The 23,353-nt window shown below is 30.5% G+C and overlaps 2 protein-coding genes and 2 long non-coding RNA genes across 4 annotated transcripts; 2 read left to right on the plus strand and 2 right to left on the minus strand.

The window, feature by feature from the left end:
- Window positions 1-1,409: 1,409 nt before the first annotated feature.
- LOC124440062 (homeobox protein engrailed-1-B-like) lies at window positions 1,410-3,400 on the plus strand. The gene is made up of 2 exons (XM_046990392.1): window positions 1,410-1,684; window positions 2,845-3,400. Exons 1-2 carry the CDS (start codon window positions 1,510-1,512, stop codon window positions 3,303-3,305), a joined length of 636 nt encoding a protein of 211 aa, XP_046846348.1. The 5' UTR covers window positions 1,410-1,509; the 3' UTR covers window positions 3,306-3,400.
- A 6,448-nt stretch (window positions 3,401-9,848) lies between these two features.
- LOC124440063 lies at window positions 9,849-16,896 on the minus strand. Its single transcript, XR_006946536.1, has 2 exons — window positions 16,666-16,896; window positions 9,849-10,157 (listed from the first exon to the last, which is right to left on the minus strand). It is a non-coding gene; the product is annotated as an uncharacterized LOC124440063 (long non-coding RNA).
- On the plus strand, window positions 13,377-17,444 carry LOC124440064. Its single transcript, XR_006946537.1, has 2 exons — window positions 13,377-13,493; window positions 17,213-17,444. It is a non-coding gene; the product is annotated as an uncharacterized LOC124440064 (long non-coding RNA).
- A 289-nt stretch (window positions 17,445-17,733) lies between these two features.
- Window positions 17,734-19,478, minus strand: LOC124440061 (homeobox protein DLL homolog). The gene is made up of 2 exons (XM_046990391.1): window positions 19,137-19,478; window positions 17,734-18,551 (listed from the first exon to the last, which is right to left on the minus strand). The coding sequence occupies exons 1-2, from the start codon at window positions 19,387-19,389 to the stop codon at window positions 18,148-18,150; spliced, it is 657 nt and encodes a 218-aa protein (XP_046846347.1). The 5' UTR covers window positions 19,390-19,478; the 3' UTR covers window positions 17,734-18,147.
- Window positions 19,479-23,353: the final 3,875 nt, after the last annotated feature.

A 23,353-nucleotide genomic window follows, 5' to 3' on the forward strand; every position in this document is an offset into this window, starting at 1 on the left:
ATTTTATGGAGCGTGAAATTCTGTTAGAGAAATCGATATGAGGAGATAAAATCGCAGTTTGACGCTTGGGCTAAAGTTATTAAATTTTATTGTTTTAAAGAATAGCTAGGAAAGCGTTTTTACAGAGTTATTTAAGAGGTCCATCATCAAAAGAATACCTAAATTATCCTAATTAAAAATTAGCTTTGATCAGATCAATACGATTGCCGAATTGTGTGATTAACTATGATTTTGTATGTTTCTTCTTCGAAGTTTAAAATGAATGGTGTCTTGGTGCAATAATCGTAGCTTATTCTGTATTCATTAAATCCTTGAAAAAATCAATGGAAATAAAATGACACTTCTGCGTGCTGCTAAAATTTTAAAAGCTCAAAGGGAACGCGGTAATCAGAATTTTTGCCGAGAGCTAACCCTTTTATTGTTTTCACATAATGCAAGGCTCAGCAGTTTCCCTATCAGCCGGTCTTTTTGAGTAAATCTACTTCAAAGCATCCGTCATTTATAACTTATACCAAGGGTTATTTTTAATTTACCGAAGATGATTTCAAACAAAACACTTACATGACTATAAATATATAGCAAACTAACTATAGTTTATATTGCGATACTAGATTTTATAGTTTATTTTTAACAAAAGGAAAAAAACAGAAATAAGAATGTGTTTGATTTATATTCATGTTTTTGTAGGAAAAAAATACAGCTTTTTAGTGTCATATTTTTACTATTTTTGTTGAAAAATCTATTTGATAATGATAATTAACCTCTTTATTAGCTATATTTATTATAAAACACAGAAAGGTTGATCAACAAGAAATCAGAATTATTTTCAACTTGTGACGTCAAAAGGACGTGTCCGCTGTTTCTTGGTCTAAAAAGGTCATAATAACTTTGACTTTCATATATGTTTGTACATAATGAGAGTTTATATGGTAGTAAAACACTAGTGTGTAAAAGTTAAAGTCACACTGATTTTGTTGATCACTGTTATTGTACCGATATACTCCTGCAGTGATCGGCTATAGTTGATTAAATTACCGCGGGGAACTAAAATAATAACTGTATTTCTAAAACTTGGCGTGAACACTACAGTCACAATAATGATAACAATGTTACTGTCGGTGACAAGCAGACACGTTAACATGCATTCGTAATTTGTCTTGAATTTCGAACGATTTTGTACTATGAAGCTCTGTGTTTATACATAAGTCATTTCTAATTATTTCCGAGATAATTTGCACAAGGCCTATTTCATCTGATTGGCCTTGTTTTAAACATTAGCGCTTAACATTAGAAAAAAAATATAACTACACTTCATTTAATAAACTTGTAGAAAGCCGCAACCAATCAGAGATCTTGAGATAATTAGCGCCAATTGGATATAGGTATTAAAAGTCCTTTGCGTTTGTATTAAAACCATTAATAAGCAATGTTTGCCTAAAAACGTGTTCGCCATTCAGTAATACTTTATAGGTTATCTCAAGCACTTTTTATAGCTCTACTAGAAAAGTTATGTCCGAGAGCAATAAGTTAGGTCGTTCTTCGTTTTGCATCGAAAGCCTTTTGAATCTTCCTCGTGCTCCTGTAATAGAAACAAAGGCAGAAAAAACTGAATTGTTCAAATCAGAAACTATGGTAGCGACATCTTTGGTGTCAAATGATAATATGTCATTGAAAGAAAGAGAAGGTACGTTGAAAGGATAAAAAATTTTAAACACCATGTAATCATTACGTGTTAATTGCATTTTTCATATTTCAACACTTTAAAACTCTCTTTCTTAAGTGATAAACGATTTAACATTAAGTAGATAATAGCAATTTTATATCGTAGGTGATCTTTTATAATTTCTGTTTTTTCGAATGCTATGTTGATCTACATGAATCAATGACTTGAATTGCTCGAAATTTTAAATATACTTATATTAATGCTTGAAAGTGCTATTTTAAAACATAAAATATTGCGATGATGCCTGCAAATGAATTTGAAATTGTAATTTTACTCTGGTTTTTTCAAAAGATTTTTTCAACCAGTTCATCATGCTTATAATTTTGAAAGGATAAATCTTTTCATTTAAACAACGTGTTTCATACAGCTTTTCTGTCAGTTGGGGGTAGAACTTGTCGGTAATTGCTTACCACAACAAAGATCTCAAATAGTTATCTATTCATTTTGTGTTCTTCAATCATGTTCTTGCAAACGCAGACATTCAAAACTCTAGCTTATACAACAGCTGATTCATGGCTATCAAATGTAATCTAGTCCTTGTACAAATTTGTTATTAATATACTTGTTCATTGGATAAAACCATTGATATGAATCATACGAACTCCTGACTGTAAAACAGCGTGACTAATATTGTGAAACGTTGATATAGCAATAATCTAGAAAGTTTGAAAAGTACAGAAGTACAGATAAAGTTTTCAATCAAAACTAAATTGTGAAGTGAAGATTTTAAAACTTTTTACATTTATGTTGAATATGAAAAATAACTTGAAGATAATCACCTAAAAATGCTAAAATGGTCGTAGCACTTTTTATGTATAGACAGAAAATTTATAGTTAATCTTATACCAGTTATAATTGTTAATAATTTGCATGACAATCTTTATATTTGCATAAATCCAATGATTCAATGATCCTCTGACAGACATTGAAAGAATTTTCATCTATTTACACTGAACTATGCTGAATTGCTGATGTGCAATTAGTATGAAACAATTAAATTTATTCTATAAGTTTAACTTTTTCACAGTGCAACAATAAGAAAACCATCCATGCTTTGTTAAAATCTTTTTTTCCTTCATAACGTTTCAGTAAATTACAAATGATGTGAAATGTGATTTTAGGTGTAAAGACGAGAGAGAGTTTTGAAGACAAAAAAACGAATATTAATGAACGTAAAAGACCAAGAACGGCCTTCTCAGCTACTCAAATCAAGGAACTTGAAGAAGAATTTGAGAGAAATAAATATCTTACGGTTGCTCGAAGGATTGAAATGTCTAAGTCTCTAAAACTTACTGAAACACAGATAAAAATTTGGTTTCAAAATCGTAGAACAAAATGGAAACGGAAGATGGCTGCTCAGATGGAGTACGCTCATAATTTGTATACTCAGAGTCTATTTAGTCATTCAAATGGAATGCCATGTTTTACGACTGGAAATTTACAATATTTTGATGGAAGCTACCGTCCACCTGAAAATTTCTATTGTTGTCATCCTAACAATTTATTAAGAAAACAGTTTCCCATTACAAAACCATCTTATAATTTAACTTCGAACTTCTCCCAAGGATATTTTCCCAGATAGTCTACATTGTAAATGACTACTAGGTGGAAATAAAATATATGTACATTAGCAATTATATCAAATCTTTAATAAAATGGTTGATTTTCGATTGGCAATTAGTGCTTTTAATCTAGATGACTCTATAATATAAAACAAATTCGGAAGAAACAAGACATCTTGAGATTGCAAAATATGAATCAAAACAAGACGAGAAGTAAACTGTAAATTCTCGACTTTATTTCAAAGTCATCCTCAATCAGAATCATTCTGTCTGAGGATGACTTTGAAATAAAGTCGAAAATTTACAGTTTACTTCTCGTCTTGTTTTGATTCATATTTTGCAAACTCAAAATGTCTTGTTTCTTCCGAATTTGTTTTATATTATACTTCTTTAAATTGTCGGCTGTTCTAGATGACTCTGTTTAAAGCAAATGACTCATTTCCCATTTGATCTTTTTATTATATAATTTATTGCATATACTTATTGAACTTTTGTTTTCGCCTCTTAAGTCAGGGAGATGCAAACTAATCGTATGATTAGTAATCTTTAGAAGGGAGGACGTCTTTTCTAAAACAATTTTTGTGCACTGAGGCTGTTTTATGAAAGTTTGGAATTTTTGTTGATTAGTTTAAATGTATTGTGAATAAAATAACGCATAACAATCTGTTTATAATGAATAATTACATTGATTATTGACATTTCTTGTCACTGATTGTTCCTTTCAATACATACACCTAATTTTTCTCTTTTTCTCCTTGAAATCATCACAAAGATCTTTCATCATTTGAATAACTTCAGTGATACATGTTTTTTTGCTTTTGCAGGAGTCTTTCCGCTTAGAGTTAAATTTATTTTTAAAATTCGACATTATGGTTTGCAGAGTAATAATCCCCATGCAATTTTTTTATTTCACAAGAAAATGAAATATCGCATCATTTTGCATCATGACGCATCAAAAAAGAGTAATCACAATTCCTATCATTTGAACTTTGTTGAAGTAGATGCTTTAGTTGAAGCCTGTAAATTATGCAAAGTCTATGAATTTATTTTTAAGGAATGATGGTAGCTATATAGCTCTTTTATTGACTTGCTCTATAATAATAATTTATTTGTTTCCATGTTAATTTTTGCAGCAAAAGCTAGATTATTCTAGTTGGTTAAAGACTGGTTTGAGTATTAAAATTCTGTACACAAACATGGGAATATAAGAGTTTTTAAATCTCTTTGGAATACCTAGTGTGTTAAATTAAAGGATGGTAAAATGCTGTATAATTTATACATGGTCTTGATCATTTACAGCAAATTAAAGAGTTTTTAACACAAGACTTCACGTGCATAAAGAGGCTGAAGAGCTCAATGCGATCTAAGTCATCGCTATGATATAATTTAACAAGCTCGCCTCTGGATACGTTTGAGGTTTTTACTGAGGTATGTCAGTAAGTTATATTGGAATACAAGGGCACTTTGTCTAATAAAGTCTCTTACAACATTTTCAATGGTCTTCTTCTGTAACGTTAAGTTACGGCACTGATTTTGTAAGCAGGAGACTCCTAAAATGACAGAAATTCAGCCAGTTTTTCTTTTCTTGCTGATGCTATTTATTTAGGGACCCAAGTCACTATAAGCATGCTTAAAAACTTAACTACGTTGGGAAACGAAGATATTGTCAGTATTTAGCAAATCAAATGCTTTTCTGAAATCTAGTCAAACCAAAGGTATTTTGTCAAATTGGTGAGTACATCAACTATTTTTAGTACGGATGTTATTTCTTTAGTCAACGAATTCTTGTGCTATCTTACAAAGTAGCTATAAAGGTGAAAAAAATCAATCTTATATGTAGAGGGAAAGTGACATCAATCTGGTCTTTGTATCGTGGTATTTCCAGGATGAAGGCAGGGTAACTTGCAAAACATTGCATTAATGATCTTTTTACTGGTTTGTTTTAAACTTCACTTTGTTTAAGAACCCATGTTGGCAATTCATCTCGGTGAAGTGTTTTTTGAGTTTTGCAAATATCTTCATGGTTTGAAACGACCAACTGCCAATAAATGTTGACATAGAAGGACAAATGCCTGATTTATAAGGTCAGATAGTTCAATAAATTCTTGTCCACAATGCATTGAAAATTAGAAGAAACAGGATTTATTCTGCAGAGGATTTTTAAATGTTTCCTTGTGAGTAATGGCCAATGACTGGCCAAAGTATAAATTTGCACTGTACTTGTTCATATATATAAATAAAACCCAACACAATATAAGGAAATAAGATTTACTACGCAAAATATAATTTTGCACACAGAAATAATTACATATAGCACTTTTTTGTTGTTGCTTAACAACCGTAATAGATGTTTGTGGATGTAGATCATCCTGGTTAGTAGAGTCCTGAGAAGGACTGTTGTTGTTGATGTTGACTAACGTTTCGACACCCTTAGCGATAGTCAACAACAACAACAACAAAAACAGTCCTTCTCAGGACTTTACTAACCTGGACGATCTACTTCTACAAACATGTAACGATACTCCCGGATTCAAACCATTTACTTCAACCGTAATAAAGTAAGAATATATGACCGAAATCAAAACCTTGTATGTATATTTAAATGTATAGCTATATAGCAAGGTATTTCAATCTACGAACATGAACCATCTTAGGCTTACGGGACGGGGGCAGTGAGGAAGCTCCCAAAGAAAGTTTGAAATGTTGGGCAAATTTTAAATGTCCGTCGAGCGAAAATATGGCGGAACCTTTATTGTGAGGTTCATAAACAGCAATTTTAAGCAATAATAATTCGGTGCGTGCGAGTTTTCGTATGTACGTCATCTTTTGGAAAAATTATTGCTAACATTGAAACCAAAGTGCAAAGATGTCCTGTCGTATTTTAACTTTTTAGTTGTTTGTCATAAGATTAAAGATAATTTCCATTGGGCTAAGGTGTGATGATATAACTGCATTGATATTTTTATATAAATATGGAAAACGTTTTCTTTTTCAGCAATAAGTATGTTTCAGTTATACTGTTTTATAAAATGGATTATTTTCAAGAAAACTAGAACAGTAAATATATTTATTCACGGTTATAATTTATTCATGTCTTTAACATTAACATTGACAATCAAAATAACTTATATTAAAATAATAAAAATTTATACAACAAGCGTTCTATCACTTTTAATATTTTCTACATTTGCAAAATTTTATCCTAAGATCTAGGTACATTATACGATCAAACTTGCTTACTATTTCTTAGAGATACATTATGGTGAAATTTTTTTGCTTCAGAAGCTTATATAAACAAAAAGATTTTATAAACTATAACAGATATGTTTAAAGCCCATATGGACGACTAAGTTACGTGCAATCTTATTTGGGTGTGTTTGAGAACAATCCAGGCGTACCACAGCTGGCCTGCCTACACAACTGTTATGTATAATTGAAAATATAAATGAAATAAAGCTATCATATTGCTGAGCTTGAAGTCTTTTTATTCACTATAAATATTGAATTTTTCTGACAAAATTTTTATTAATAAGCATCTAAGTTAAATGATTAATTTTACAAGGACAAGCGTTTGTAGCTTTGTTTGAACTGTAATTAAACGTAGCAAATTAAAAATTCTAATTATACTTGACGAAGTTAATTTCTGTTTTCTTTTATACTTGAGAAGCAATCATGTTGTATTTACAGTGTCCAAATATATAATAATATTTGCAGCTGGTTTATTTCAGCTTTAACTTGGTATCTAAAGGCTGCTCTTAGCCTCATGAAGACTGGGTTTTTTCAGGAGTTGCTGACAATGGCAGCCAATAGTTACATCTCTTAGTCCCTCCTAAATAAATCCGGGCATGTGTACAGCCAACTTTCTATGTTGTTATGCTGCATTTTATCACAGCGAAATTTTTGATCTTTGAATATTGTGTTTATACGAGTTTAGCTTGATAAGAGACTCGTGCCTTGTTTACTCTGAGCCGTTTTCGTAGAACGGAACAGCCATATTGTTTAAGGAGATTAAAGTTTTGTCTTTTTTTCTAAATTAAGAGCTCGAGTAAAAGCTTTGCTAGGCTTGTATGGAGGTGTAGCTAAATCTGTATTCAAATATAGATTCGATATTTCTACCAAAATTTTCATGGAAAACATACTGCAAACATCGAGAATTTTAGCATACTCAAATGATACTATATAATATAGCTAATAATCAGTACATTTTTATATGAAATACTTATAATTTCAAATATTTCAAATTTATTGAAAATGCATAAAAAAACTTGAAGAAATCTGTTCATTTGATATTTACACATCTTACTTTTTGATTGAGATTAATTACATGAGCAATTTTTTAGATTGCTTGCAAAGATTATTTCATTTCATGTGTTTTTATCGTCTGAAATGCTTCAAACTAAGCGATCGCTATCATTGCGCAGGAAATCTTTCTCAGACAATCATTTCCATTTTGTCAAAGACTATTTACTTTTTTTTTCAAGAGAAACGAAAACATCAATTGATAATTGATTTAGTGAACACAATTTGCGTTTTTTTTTTATGAAACAGTCGTGTTAGGTATCGTTATCTCATGCATTAAAATAAAAGGCTTTTTGTGCCACATGCTTGTCATTACCGACAGTAATATGCTATAGAATTGGCTTTGGCCTATGAAAAGTAGAACAATGTTAGATCGTAAATATATTTATTTAATTATGCTTTGCTTATGATCTTTTCTTTTACTTTTATGGGGATGGTTGCTAAAGATTTCATCATATTTAGAATACTGCCGAGAGAAATAGATCATGCTCTTTCAATGTTATATTAATAAAATTTTCATTATGTTATTCAACAATAGAAAACGTTTGCTAATTATATTTTAAATTATCAAATTATTTCACCATGAGCACCGTTTTATACAATCGTTCTTGTGCCATAATTAAGGAAGGAATATTTATTTGTAACAATACGAAAAAGTCTTAACAATATATGCTAGAATGTTGGATTGAAACTTTTAAAGCTTTGTCTTGGTTTGAATACGATCGTTTCTCGTATGGCTAAAAAATTTCAATGGCGAAATACGTACGAAATTATGACTTGTTCACAAGTATTTTTCACTGATTTTATATGATAAAACAGCATAAGAAATGAGCCGACATGCAGCTTTCGTTTGACGGTTAAATCATCTAAAAGTCAATCTCGACTGATAATTGAAATATTTCGTCGTGTTTTTACTGATTAACACCTGACTGCATTTAAACAAGATTCATTGTGTCTTAAAAGCCGTCCCTTTAGATTGAAGCAATCACTTTTCAACTGACTCTTAGTAAGCTGTTCACTTTAGGAATGGAGACAGATAAAGGGTTTTATATAGAGAATATTTTGAAGGATTCGAAGTTGACAACTTTATCAGGAAAACCACTTCCAAAAGATTCTTATGTCGAACTGCAAAGTGATGATTTACAAAATGAAGGAAGAAAAAGTGATTCGTTGAATCCATCATCAACAGTTGCCTCTACAATTTTGAACACGTCCCGTACAATGTACTCAATTATAAACGACCAAAAAGCCTACATTGGTAAGAAAAATAAATTTGGGAAATAATGGACTAAGAATCTCAAATTTTAATTACGCACCAGTGAGAATGTTCTATATTTTCAGTCATTAGTAATCAATACTTTAAAAATAGTCTTATGTAGATTACATTTATGTCTTGATCAGCTTCAACAAAGTAAAACTGTTGTGTTTTCCTGACAATGATAAATCTTTCAGGAAAAACGATGTTTAAGTTTTTATTTTGCGTTCAAAGTCTTCTCATTATTAAGATATATAGTTCATGATTGATATTTTAGAAATATTTAATGGTGTTATAGCATGGAACACTTTTACATCATTAGAAAAGCAGTGAATTTTAGGCATACTATGGTCACCAAAAAAATTTTAAATCATAACAAATCCCTGATTTAGAATGCATGGTTTATAATATATATTAATACAAAGCAGTGTTTTGCTCAGATTCAAAAAGGTTTTTCTCAAAATGATGAAAATCGTCATTACATATGTACTTTCAGTAAAGTTGACTGAGTTTGAAGGAATGCAATTCTACATTTATAACAATTTATAAAATAAGGGTGCATAATTAAGGTCTTTGTTGTCCTATAATTGTGCGTAATATGTACCTTGTTCTTTCATAATACTGAAATAAGTTTTTGGTTTCTTCATTAGCTTCTCCTGTTGGTGTTGCATCAAATACCCAGACAGAAACTGGAGTCTCACCTAATATGCCAAAGAAACGCAAGCGCACTGCATTTTCATCACATCAGATTAAGGTTCTTGAAGAAGAATTCGAAAACAACAGGTACCTTAGCGTTTGTAGAAGAATGGAGCTTGCCGCTGGCTTAAAACTATCCGAGACTCAAATTAAAATCTGGTTTCAAAATCGAAGAACAAAGTGGAAAAGAAAAATTGCCGCTGAACGCGAAATGGCGCTGGCTCAATCTCATTATGCTATTCATAGGTCACTGAGAAATACAAATGTATTCCTTTCACAGAATTACTCACTAAATTCATTTCATCCCAATGTCCGTTACTCATTTTGCTCCTTGCCAGGAATTTATAATGACTACTAGTGTACGTGGAGAGTGAAAAAAGAGAAATTTCTTCTTGGCTGTCGACATCAAAACATCTTTAACTGATGTAGCTATTTGTAAAATGTTAATGAAATTACAATTTCGTGTTGAATTTTGTTCTCATAACACGGTATATTTTATGTAAATTCTCGAAAATACTTTTTTATTTACCATAGTGTCTGATACTTATACTACACTGTAGAAAGTATCCAGTTCTCTTCTCACTTTTCATAAACAATGACATTAGTCCAACATTCTCATCATCTATAATAAAAATGAATCTATGATTTGACTTATCGAAGTTTAGATTTAAAGAATCCTACAAAAAAAGTTCTTATCTTTCCATTGTAGAAAAACTGCATATTTAATTAGCTAACATATTTAGGTTTAAATGAGAGGTTTAGTGGTGCTGAAAGTCAAAATACATCATAAAAGTGTTTATTGTTGCAAGTCGTTTTTATCAGTGAAAGATTCTTTTCTTATGGTGAATATACACAAACACTGAGACTTTGCTTTATGCCAACTGACTTGGTGAGATCACAGCTAATTAACTTTAAAACACAAGGCCTGGCTTTAAAATTTTTAAATGTAAACAAATTACCGAAATATTTTGCATATTATATATCTTACTGTAAAAAGTAAGCTCTAAACAATGAAAAAGTACTTTTAATTTTAGAAAATTAAACTTAAAAGCTGATTGAACCATTTCATGGTTAGTCGTAGATAGTATTTTGCCCTGTTTTATAATAACAACAACTTTGACAAAACAAGTAATTCGATTGGTCCAAAGTCATAATCAAAAAAAGTTGATACTTTTTCATTTTTGCTGCGTTTGACGTCATAATGCGTGACTAACTGAAAAAATCCTAAAATTGTTCATACTTAAATGCAAGTATTTTACACTTGCTTAACAAGAAAAACAGCCCCTGAACTCTGTACATCAGTTTAAAAGTTGGAGTAAACACATTCTTTCATTGACAATATTTTACAACATATTTAGAAAGGAGTGTGGGGACTGGGAACTAGGGACTGCTTTAAAAATTATGACAAGCAATAATTTGTAAAATTGTAGCTTTTAACAAAATTCCACATGAATATGTTCATTTCTAATTAAAGACGTTAAAGTTCAATATGTTTTTGTCTTAGTATTTTTGGTGGATGGCTATTATACGTAACAATATATTTTGTATGTAATTTAATAATAATAACATGTTATCTTTATATTTAATAACATTCATTAAAAATACATAACAATTACAATACATGTATGTTATTGTTATTAGCTATTACCATTTGCGTTCAACTGGTAACTGCCCCAAATTTTTTGCGTTTGTTTACGTTTCAAACGTCACGCTCTTTCTTATATTATATGCTCTTTCTTATATTATATGGTCAACTATCAAACTTTACTGATCGCCTAAGGTATACAGATGTAATTTTCAGTTGCAACAGCATTTTATCATTGTAAAATCGTATAAACATGTTAATCACATGACCAAAACCTGTTCAAAATGTTCCTCAAACGTTAAACATTCCTGAGCAAACGTTACACATTCCTGAGCAAACGCTGCACATTCCTGAGCAAACGTTACACATTTCTGAGCAAACGTTACGTTTCTAATTTGAAACACGGCGTTTCGTCGACAAACGTGACGTTTGAAACGTAAACAAACGGGAAAATTTGGGACACTTACCAGTTGAACGCAAATGGTAATAATAAACATGAATGACTTGCAAAGTTCGAATAAGCAGGCAAAATAGAAATAGGCTCTGATTCCAAAATATTTCAATAAAAAGAATAAACCAGAAACGTTTTAGTCTTCATTGAAAAAATTTCAGCTATGCTTTTATGGTTTTGTGAAGACGCGAAGAGGCGGTTTTTAATGCAAGATCAACGTCATCAAATTGAAAACATTTTTACAAATGCTTTTGCTGGAAAAGCAATACGTTTTAACAGAAACATTATCACAAATATGAACCATATGAGCACGCTGTCATATCTAGAAAAATTTTCTCTGTGACATCGAAATACGTGTAAATATTTACATGACAGAATTTCCATCGCGTTACACTTGGAAGGATATAATTGTTTGTATAAATCACGTGGAATTTTGTGTTAATTAATATCTTTATATTTTTCATGTCTTGAACACTCATATATTTCCTGTGGCCTTGACTCTTTCAAAGCTTCTTGAAACTCAAGGATTATTAAGTACTTGATATCATCAAAATCAAGTACCTGCCGACACGAAACCATTCATATGTACTTGCAAATGACCAATGCTGAAGAAGACAGATTTTTACTAAACAATATAACACGCTTAGTCACAGTCTTACGACGAATTTTGTTTTCATCATTTAATGATTTAGGATTTTGCGTTCTCGTGCGACTAAATGCACACTTGAAACATTTTCTATTTTTGGAGCATAGCAGGTGCGTTCCTTCTTCTGTTTTATAAAAACGTGTTTGTTGTCTGCTGACGTCAACAATTGAGAGTACACAAACACACAAAGTGTGACCACGACAAATAATCCCCCATGAACTTCTAGATGTCACGACATCTTAAAATGTTATTTATTTACTGTCAAATTTATAGCCTAGACTATTTATCCTTTACGAAAATAATTTTATTTGTATAATTTTTTTGTATCAGCTTCACCAATTAATAAATAAATGAAGACAGCGTGTAACCAGAAGTCAACGGTATAATTAAAATAAGAAGTATAATTGTATAATCGGTTGTAAAACTGTTTAAATAGTTTAACAATTATTCCTTTAAACTGCTCTTTTTGTCACTTAGTATGTGGAGATGTTGTAATTATCACGGAAGGAAAATCATAGAAAGCCTGTAAAGAATAAAACTTATTTGGATCATATATTTGCCTAAATCATATATTTGCATAAATTTTCTTAACAATGTCAATGTAAAATCATCCTTCAATGTTTCCATAGCATTTCTATCAAAGATAATGTATGATATTGTACATGGGAGGCTTTGCATTTGTTATTGACGACAACAGTTTCATTAAAATACACTTTCGGTAATTTGAAAGCATAAAGTAAATGGAATGTTAACATCATATGTTGAATTCATTTGTATTTGTTTTGTATAGAACGTCAAAAGAACATTCTCTCACCCACACATATCTCAATTATTCCACATTAAGCTAATTATATGTCTAAAAGCTTTTTCAAAATCTGCTAAAACGGAAAAACATCATATTGTAAACGTATTTAAAAGTTCAGTTTTATAAATTTACTGCTCGAAATTATATTGTATGCTATTTAGCCTTTGCTATAAAATTATGTATTAAAACTTGAAATTGATTTAATTGAGATGCATACTAAATGTGCGAAATAAGGTATCAGTTACTACATCTACACCAGTCAAAACATTTTATTGATTTCGTTAAAAGTCTATTGCATTTAGTTCTTTATTGACTTAAATTTCAAAATGAAAATAACTGAATATTTTTATTTTGATAGTTAGATTCTAAGGCCAAGACTGTATGACGCTCTTTCATAAAAAGCTCTTTGTGTTTCAACACGTAGCTGTTTTGCTAAGCTGATTGTAAATGATTGAATTCATTTCACAAAAGGTATTTATTATATTTAACATAGAATAACATGGCTGTCATATCTCGTTTATTTAATTTTGTAGTTTTTAAACTGGACAATCGTAGTACTGTAATTAGAAAGTAAAAGTATTATTGCAAATATATTTAATTGTAATAAACAGCAGCTTATTTATGTTTAACTCACCACTAAATTGCTTTGCAAATAATGAAAAAGTTTGTATTTTGTCTTTGGATTACTACCTTTTTAATTGCCATAAAAACTATTAACTTATAAACGTTCTCTTTATAATTGATCAGGCAATTAGTAATATTTTATATCTAAAGTATCCTGTTGAATTCGCAAGATAACAACATTTTATGTGTCTTTATCAAAGATACGCTTTGTAAACATAGTCAAAAAAATTTGCATATGATTTGCTGAACTGAGTAGTTAAATTACCAATGAGTGGAGGTATGATTCAAATAATTTCTTTCCACAATTCATGTGATAATAAATTGCTTTATAGTGAGTTTCATTACTAACTCAAATCCTGCTACAGCAATTTTAACACGCTAAAAGTTTTGAATAGCTTGGGAAAACTGCCATAATTTTACTGATAAGTAAAATTTTAGGTACATGTCGTTTGTCTTAGATATTATATACAACAACCTTTGTTGATGCATATTATAAATGTCATGTACATAAACATTTCATGTATTTCTCGCAAGTAAAGCTCTAGACGTTACATAATCAATAGATTTATTTAATTAAGTAAGTGCAATGTTATAGATAGCCTTCATAAGCTGTAACAAAACGCTTCTCGATCAACAATTTTCGAATTAGCAGAAACAAAACATGGAAAATATTTTTGAATACAAGAACGTCTTACATGTCAACGTTATATACTGACACTTCTCTCATTATTAAAATCACCTATCTTCATGTTCATATGTTTCTCTAACTTATCTTGTACAATTTCTTAAGACTGTAAAGAAATGTGGCAAAGTGCTCAATAAAAACAAATATCGAAGTGGAGTATGTCATAAAAATTTCTTTTTGTTTGTGTACGTCATATTCAATAACGCCAACAACGCATTGTATGATAGTAATATCCAGTGACGTACCACTCGCTAGCCACATATGCTTAGGTCAACAACTAAGGGCTATGACAATTGGGGGCCTCTTTGGCTACCTAAAGGTATGTTTTATTGAACACATGTATAAACAGCTGCAAAATGAAAAATTACTGAGAGTCGAAAGAAAAACTAGGTCAGCAATCACTCGTCTAATAGAACCATGAAAACTAATAGCGTACTATATACTTGTGAACCACAATTGCACGAGTATTATGCAAATAAATATTTCATTGCGTTTTCAAAGCTAAAAAAATTAGAAACTACCCCGAATTTTTATAACACGACAATTTTGGTGGCTGGCTACGCAACCATAGCGACAAAAGTCAATATGTAATTCCTCCCCCCTCCCCCCACTTGCAAGTAGAACTAAGGCTCCTATCTTCCTCCGCTACGCAACAGGCAATATCTTATATAGTTTGAGGTCTGACAAACTCAATATGAAAATATTTCCAGTTGTGTCATTATGTTGTATTTGACTGAAGCAATGTTTGTTAATTTAGACATCTTGTATGTCAATGTTTTATTCAGATGTCTGTTAGAAGAAACATGAACAATATTTCACTTTCTAGATTGAACAATGAAATGTGTGTTGTTCAGTGTTCTCACATAAATGTTTTGCAACTTTGTCTTAATGATTTTCTGATAGTAAAGAACCACTAGCTACTTGTCCGATAGTAAATGTTGCGATTAGTTATTTACACTGACATAAAAGTATTTAATGACGTTGCATAATGCAGGATTGTCACGAAGATAAAATGATTCAATGGATGAACTTTTTTATTTAGAAAGTTAACATCCACATCTATATAATTTGAAAATCTCACTGAAAAAATAATATTTTTGTCGAAATTTCACAATCAATCGTTGAAATAACAAATTGCAGATTTTTCGATTTGAAACTCTGCTCTTGTTTTGTTATGATGAGAACAATGCATTATTTTTTGGCGTAATTGTTCACTTATGTCTAAAGCCTACGTACTGAAAGTGATTTCTAAGGCTAGCATATGGTGTATACTTATTTAAAGATGTTTAACTCTTACTATGTATGTATTCATTTGAAATTTGTTGTGCTGTCATTTAACTCTCATGAAGATAATGGACCACCAATTATACGATTGCTTCGATCTTCACATGAAAAATGCAACTTTACTTCGACAAATTGGAAATGACACCAAAATAACGAAATTTCTTTAAAAATATTTGATAATTATCATTCAACATATTTTGTCCATATTTTGTTCAACCATTTTAATTATACTGTTTTTGATAATTAAATGGCTAAATATGGGAATTTTTTCATTTAACTTTTTTCATAAAGTTCTCTCCAAAACACGAACGAAGTAATTGAAAGTTTTTGTTAAATCGTATTGTGCACATTCTGCTATAACCACGAACTTTTTTGCTATATTTATTCAGCAAATTTTAAATAATAACTTTTATGTGTTCTAGAGCAAAGCCTGTTTGCCACATTGCAAACACGTGAAAGGCTTGCCGCTATCAAATGTATCTCAATAGCAAGTTAAGATTTTAATCAGTAAAAGTGTTTGATTAAGAAAGACAGTTGACAATAAAACAAAATAAATGTTGAATATCTTTATCTATCGAACACTTCGATTCTTGTTGATGAATTATTCACATCATTGAGCGTGCTTTTTTCTAAGATAATGTTCATATAATTATGACAATATGGTTAATAAAATATTCACAGGTAAAACAGTCACTGGCTCACTGCTTGCTTGTTACTCATGACTTCGAGAATATGCTACTTTGTATTTGTGCTTTAAATTTCAATTATTTCTTTTCATATCTAGTTACTTCTTTGAATAAGAAAAAAACTTTAAAATAAAATGATTGCTAAGACATTTCCATGATTAAAGAGACGTAGCTATTAGGCTTGTAATAACTAATACTTAGAGCTTAAATGAGTGAAAATGTATTGCTAAATCGCCGTTTAAAATTATTCTATTTTAATGTCATGTTGCTTCACATAATATTTTCCATTCATCAAATGATATAGCTACTTCATTCAAACATTTGATGACTATATTTGACTACAAATAGTTCTTTATATAGTTACCTAGTCCTTATTTCTCTTTCAATATTCAACGTCTTCTGTTTTCTTACTTATATTTAAAAAAACCTCCTCAGCACATAGATATTGTTTTTGTACATGCATATGTATGCAAGGTTTAGTTTGCGTTGGGCGGGAAAACTTTCTCGTGCAATTGTGATAATTCTCTGTGTATAAACAGTGATAATAACCATAATTTGCTAACACTGCATTAGATATTCCAATTGATCGTTAACTCCATTCACCTGCTGAGTCTTTAGTCTAGCCACTTTGACACAAAACCAAGTAAGAATTTTACAGTAAAGTTCAATATCTGCTTTTGATGTGAAATTTTGCTGATAATAGCTCTATAACTGAAGTCAAAAATAGTTCGGAATATTTATAAAGTTAAATCATCTAAATGACGAGTCGTTCAATTCAACGACACATCAGGTGTCTGAGAATATTATTGGTAGAAGTGCATTAAGGACTTATGTTTTGTTAAGCATTTTTGGTTGTCAACAGACATACCGCTGTGTGTAATCAACAGAGTGTTTTATTTCTTTGTTTTTAGAGGCACCAGCACGACTGAACCTCACGGCAATATATTCATAATCTCCAACATAACATGTAGGGTGTATTCTTTCACTTTCTTGTCAGTATAAGTCTTTTTCTTTTTGATATTATAATTATATGAATACGGTTTAAAAGTCATTTGTCCAATATTTCGTGATACGAAATATAGCTATTCGAACTTTTTACACAACTGAAAAATATTGTACAATATATGTATTTTCTCGTCTTCATTAGCAAGTATTTTTTTGAATAAATTTAAAATGCACACGGTTTCCTGACAATTCAGCTATATCTTGCAAAAGCATATATTTTCAGCTAATTCTAAAATCATAAATATTGTGGATTGTTTTTCGAAAAAAAATTAAAGCTTATTGATAACACTGTGGTCTCAGGAGTTTTGTTGAGACTGAACTTTAGCAATGACTCTTGCGTGCACAATAATGAAAACGGATGTTTCGATAAAGTTTTTCATGCATTACACGATCGAGTGAAGTGAATATCTATATATAACTCAAACCGTTTTGTGAGTTTGGATATATTTTTCATTTGAATCATCACTCTCCTCTTTAATAAATATATCTACATCTACATACAATTATTTTGTTGCTTGATTAGTTAAAGTTTTGACAAATGTTATTGTCTTATTGTTCATTCAAGTAACGTCGACATTGATCACGACAGAAACTTCACTTTTTAAGTGCTCTTCTCCGTCCTTTATAAACAATGTCATATCAGCAATATTAAAGTTAGCTCAATATCTTTATTCTAATATATTTACAACGAGTGCAGAGAATGGTTCTCGCCGAATTACGACCAAAAATTGGTCAGTTGATGTGAGAAAACGGTAATTCGCTGATGTTTATATACTTTAAATGATTTAAAGTCAATAAATAACACTAGTTAAGACACTGTTTATAAATTAATAATTTTTCTCTAATGTCGCGATTGAAATGCTGGATAGTCTATCGATGGAGTATGTGCTAGTGACCAAGGATCCGAGTCAGGGGAACATGAATTAATATCGTTCTCGGTTTTTGTTATGTTATTGTTCCATAAGTTATTTGTGTTTACATTCTGGAGTGGTTTTTCCTCTGGAGTTATTTCACCGTCATTTTTACCCTGTTTCTTCACTTTAGATCTTTTGTTTTGAAACCAGATTTTTACTTGTGTTTGTGTGAGGCCAAGTCTTGCCGCTAGTTCAGCTCTTTCTGGTAATGCAAGATATTGTGTTCGTTCAAATCTTCTGTTTAGTTCACGAAGTTGAAAGCTAGTGTAAATTGTTCTTGGTTTTCGAGGACGCTTGCCTTTACTGTTTAATCTTGGTTCGTCGGAATGATCTGTAAAAAAATCAACATTCTTTTAAGGATGTATAATTTTCGATGAGTAAATATTTGAAAATGTTGTTTGTTTATAGCTTAGCTATAAATTCTTCCTCAATCAGTGCGATGTTCATGGTCGTCGTTCGACTTAAATAACAATACCTTTTGATCGACAAAATCATGTCAGTTTGTACAGCAGTTTATGATTGCTACAAACCCGGTTGAGTACATAGCTTTAGGTAGCATATAAGATTATTGTTGAACTGCTTTATTTTACGATCGGATGATTTTGACTGGCTTGGTTAAAAATATTATTGATGAATTAGGCTATCAACGTCTTAGCAAAATATTGAGTTGAAAATATAAATTTCTCAAAGCTTAAGTACCAAAAGTGTCATTTCTTTTAGGATTCTTTTAGGAATAGTTCTCCGTTGAGTCAATTATAATGGTCGCTCATTTTTTTCAAACATTAAGTAAACTAAGCTCAGAGAACGTATACTTCACATCTCCTTGAGATTGCTAATACAAACTATATCACGTAATATAGGTCTTAAAAGATTATTCGATCCAATTTCAACATTTGATTGTCTTTTCTTCGCTTACCTTCATACATCTCTCGTGAAACATACGGAAGATATGCATGAGAAGTTGGCGGAGCTGGTGGTCCAAGATGATTCACTTGTAATGGAAAGTTCATTCTACTGCCGTAACTTGGTATATTATAATCATTTCTTGGTGGCGTTACACCACATCTTGGATAATAAGGTGCATAATGATGACTTAACGGTGACATATTTGAAAAATCCATAAAAGGAGGCGGCTTCTGTAATTCAGGATGATCAATAGCAAAGTTCATAGTAAATCCAAATTGAACCGTCCAGGATGTGTGTGTGCTGTTCAAGTGGCTGTGTGCTTAGACTAATGTAGTAATGTGCTAGCTATGTAGAGGTTTTTATTGTTCCTTGTAATTTATGCAAAAGATGAATCAAACAGCTTGCAAATGATAGCTTTAATTGGCTCTTATAATAATGACTTGCTAATTGCACTGTTTCCTCGCAACCATTAGTAAATTCAGTTGAAACAAAGAAACTTTTATCATCGAACATATGTTGAAAGCAAAGTGCGCTTGCTTTTGCTCTGAAGATGTTGACTCATTCCACTTATGGAATTTTATTTTATTTCATTTTATTTTATTTCTCTTTAATTTCAAAAGTCAAAAGCTTAAAATACTTACCTGTTAAAGTATTAATTGAGCTATTTGCACTAAACATGCAACTTGTCCATAAACTGTCGCAACACCTTCGCACGAAAACAAAAATTGCAAAATGTTTCATTACAGTAGGTTGAAGTGCAGCGAAGCAACGAATATCATTGCAACGAATGCATAAAAATAAATTTTCACTTGCTCAGATCGTCAAAACTGAATTGAAATTGTGCAGTTAAATTTATCGAAATTTTTTAAAATGGTCACTTATCTCCATTAAAGGGACTCTTTAGATAATTTTTTATGATTAACACCCTAACTGCAATAATTTTTTCTTTCGTTGTCTGTTTGTAGACAATTCATATGGTCTTACTACCATGATAGCAATTTCTTTGGTAACCTGAGAATTTCGGCTTCCTTGTATTATTTTCATTCGCAATATATGTTGACAAAATCGATAAGGTTATTGTTTTCCTTGAAGAAAAATATATATTTATGCATGTTCAAGTATGCCAGAGGCAACATGTTTTACAATAGTCTCTCATGTCAGATTTCTCCCTAAAAATTTTGTCTTCTGTGCACTATTACGATTCGTGGATTGTTATTAATTTTATTCATGACAAGCAGATTTCATTCCTTGATTTTACTAACCACAAACTTATATCAAAGTTTTGACCTACCATAAAGAGATATTCAGAAAATGAATTTATTGTGTTTCAGTGTATATAAACATATGTGTGTGTAGAGTATACAAAGTAATTAAATTAAGTGAGGTTTTTATTTCAATTTTCATATCTTTTTGTATTATTTCAATATATTCAGTATACAAGTTTTGATAACTGTACTATGTTCATAGTTAGTATACATGAAAAGATAATTTTGCCCTCTATTATGAAATTGGCTGAGGTATCGAAACTTTTTCGACAAACATTTTTGTGTTGTGTTTTGGCAGACTATTTAAGATAAGGAAGTTTTGAGATGAAAGAATATTTAGTAATGGCCACAATGTTCCTTAGTGAAAGAGCTCTTGATTCAACAGTGCATGCACTTTCTTTTTTCCTTTGACTTCCTTTGACGCAATCTACATTGTTCTATATACTTTTAATTTTTGGAATATTTTCTCTTGCATGCTGAGAACACATAATCTAAATATCAGCTTGTACCTATCGTAAAAGCAACTTGCGTATAAAGAATTGTTAGTTATGTATTACATTTTCTCTCTATAATAACTTGCATATAAAATTGTCATATTAACTTCACACCACATTAGACATCTTGCGTTAATGAGCTTTTTAAACTTGATTGCTTGCTTCATCTCATCATTTGATGTACTATCATGTTAAAGTGCCTTAGATGCTGTATGCAAAATACTTGACAGCTGTTGTCAACTTGTGCACAAATTGAATGCATGTATGTATACCACGTACTCTTCAAACATCATTTTTATACATTACAAATTTTCCTTTTTATTTATATTTTATTTTTTCAAAAATGTTTCCCACATCAACTGACCTACCTTATCAAAGCTTTGCAATTTCTTTCATAGATTTGTACAAACAAGCAATAAATATACGCAGAATAATTAGCAATTAAGTTACAAGGGTTTTTCATTATTTGAAGAGCAGACTGGTTGGAATAATGACGAAAATGAAATTTTCCATAAATAGTGACTATAAAGATGATGTATTGGGAGGGTAATGAAAAGAAATAAACACTCTTCAGTCAATTGATCCTATTTTTGAAAAATTAAAATTGTAAAATGCTTTAGCTACATTGCATTAGCTTCATTTATTTCTAGTATTTACAGAAAGAAAATATTCTTATTGATAAATACTTTAGTTTTTACATTTTTTCATAATTGTTGAAAACACTGATAAAAAGCGAGTTAAAGACCTTTGGACTGTGTTTTTTTTTCGCAAGCAAATCAAACGAAAACAATTTGAATTCCTTGCCACCTATCCTTTTAGAAAGGATGCGTCGCTTTCTAAAACTGTTTTTTCTCATGAATAAATTATATTCAATTAAAATCAGGTGCAACGAATTCAATCTAAAATAAATTTAATATTGAAAACTAGGTTTCAATGTGTGGTAATTGAGTTTTATCATTAGTCTATCCCCGAAATTTCAATCTTGGCTTTATTTTTAACAATTTTTATGTGTAGACACCATGCAAGCTTTGAGTTGAATCAATTTTCTCGCACAAGAGTTTTTTGCACGACTATATTACATCTAAAAATGTGCGAATATTTCTTTAATTTTCTTATCAAAGCAAAAATTTTAATACACCAAAAGGATAAAATGAGGTCATAACTTCTCAACTTTAGATTATAATTTCTTATGATTTGGATGAAACTCCAAGGTTATATTTTTCATTATCCGTTTTTTAACTAGACAAAAATTGCTTATTTTGTTCAAGTTAGGTTAAATCCTTAATAAAATACTTGTAACGTAGTGTGAAATAAAAGACAAAATTTCAGATAGTATTCAAATTATGTCTGTTTTTTCCAAACCTCGCTTCCTTTTCATAATTTGATACGGCACATGTTGTAAATGGGTTATAATGAAAAGAATATTGACCTTATACCTCAACAATAGATGAAAGTTTTGAAGTAATTTTTTAAATTTTGTGAGGTGATTGTGTTTGTTTGACAAAACAAACTACGAAATAAGTATATTGCATTTATAATGAACAGATGTATTAGTGTGAAGTGCGATACTATATTTGGCGTTATTTGTATTGAATGTATTTAGCTGTTGTTTATATCCTACTTAAAATTTATATCTTCATCGCAATTGAGAGTTGATTGCTACAATGTAGCTAAATTCATAGTAAGTTAAATATAGTTTATCAGATTCATACCTAAGTACAAATTTGTTGTAACAATTGTAAAATAGGAAAAATTCTCTTGATTTTGTCAGAAATAAAAGTCTCGATGCTCTTCAGGAACAGCATGTCAATAGCAATGATATTATATACCGTTGGAGTTGGAATTGGACTTCGAAATATTAGTCAACTCTTAATCATGCAGTTATTGAAAATAAATCATTCACTGAAAACTACTTTTATAACAAGCATGTCAGTAGAGCTTAAACTTCAAGGATTTTAATTGTTTAATATATACATATGTATTTCTCAATTTTCTACTAGGGACATCAAACTCAAAGAGTTTAGTGTGAAAGTTGTAATCCAGGAAACAGCATTTATGTCGTAAATAAAATTGTCGATAATACAAACGAAGCTTCTTAAAATGATGCACTCAGTAACTTAATTTCTATAAAACTAGAACTTAAACTCCAGGAAAGACTTTTCGAATTCTGATTTATTAAAGAGTTCCCACTGAGAGCGAGGTAATTTTCTTTATATTTATCTATTTGATGTGTCAATTAATTAGGGAACGATTAATGGATATCAAAAATCATGTTTTCAATGTTTCGATGTTCTTTATTATCATAAATTCATCCCTATGTTTCAGAACGTCCACAATATACAAACATTTAAAACCAAAATTGATGTAAACTTTTGTTGGTTTGTATTTCATCAAATTTTTTTTAACTGAGGAGGCAATGTTGCTTTTGCAGTAAGTACATTATGCTGTTTTCGAAAATTTTTATATAC

The sequence above is a fragment of the Xenia sp. Carnegie-2017 genome, unplaced genomic scaffold (genome assembly GCF_021976095.1).
Source record: "Xenia sp. Carnegie-2017 unplaced genomic scaffold, XeniaSp_v1 HiC_scaffold_2, whole genome shotgun sequence".
Classification (NCBI taxonomy): Eukaryota; Metazoa; Cnidaria; class Anthozoa; order Malacalcyonacea; family Xeniidae; genus Xenia; species Xenia sp. Carnegie-2017.

Coding starts and splice junctions, on each gene's coding strand:
- LOC124440062 (XM_046990392.1), top strand. CDS start 1,510: ATGTCCGAGAGCAATAAGTTAGGTCGTTCTTCGTTTTGCATCGAAAGC. Junction 1,685..2,844: donor GTCATTGAAAGAAAGAGAAG/GTACGTTGAAAG, acceptor ATGTGATTTTAG/GTGTAAAGACGAGAGAGAGT.
- LOC124440061 (XM_046990391.1), bottom strand. CDS start 19,389: ATGAACTTTGCTATTGATCATCCTGAATTACAGAAGCCGCCTCCTTTT. Junction 18,552..19,136: donor TTCACGAGAGATGTATGAAG/GTAAGCGAAGAA, acceptor ATTTTTTTACAG/ATCATTCCGACGAACCAAGA.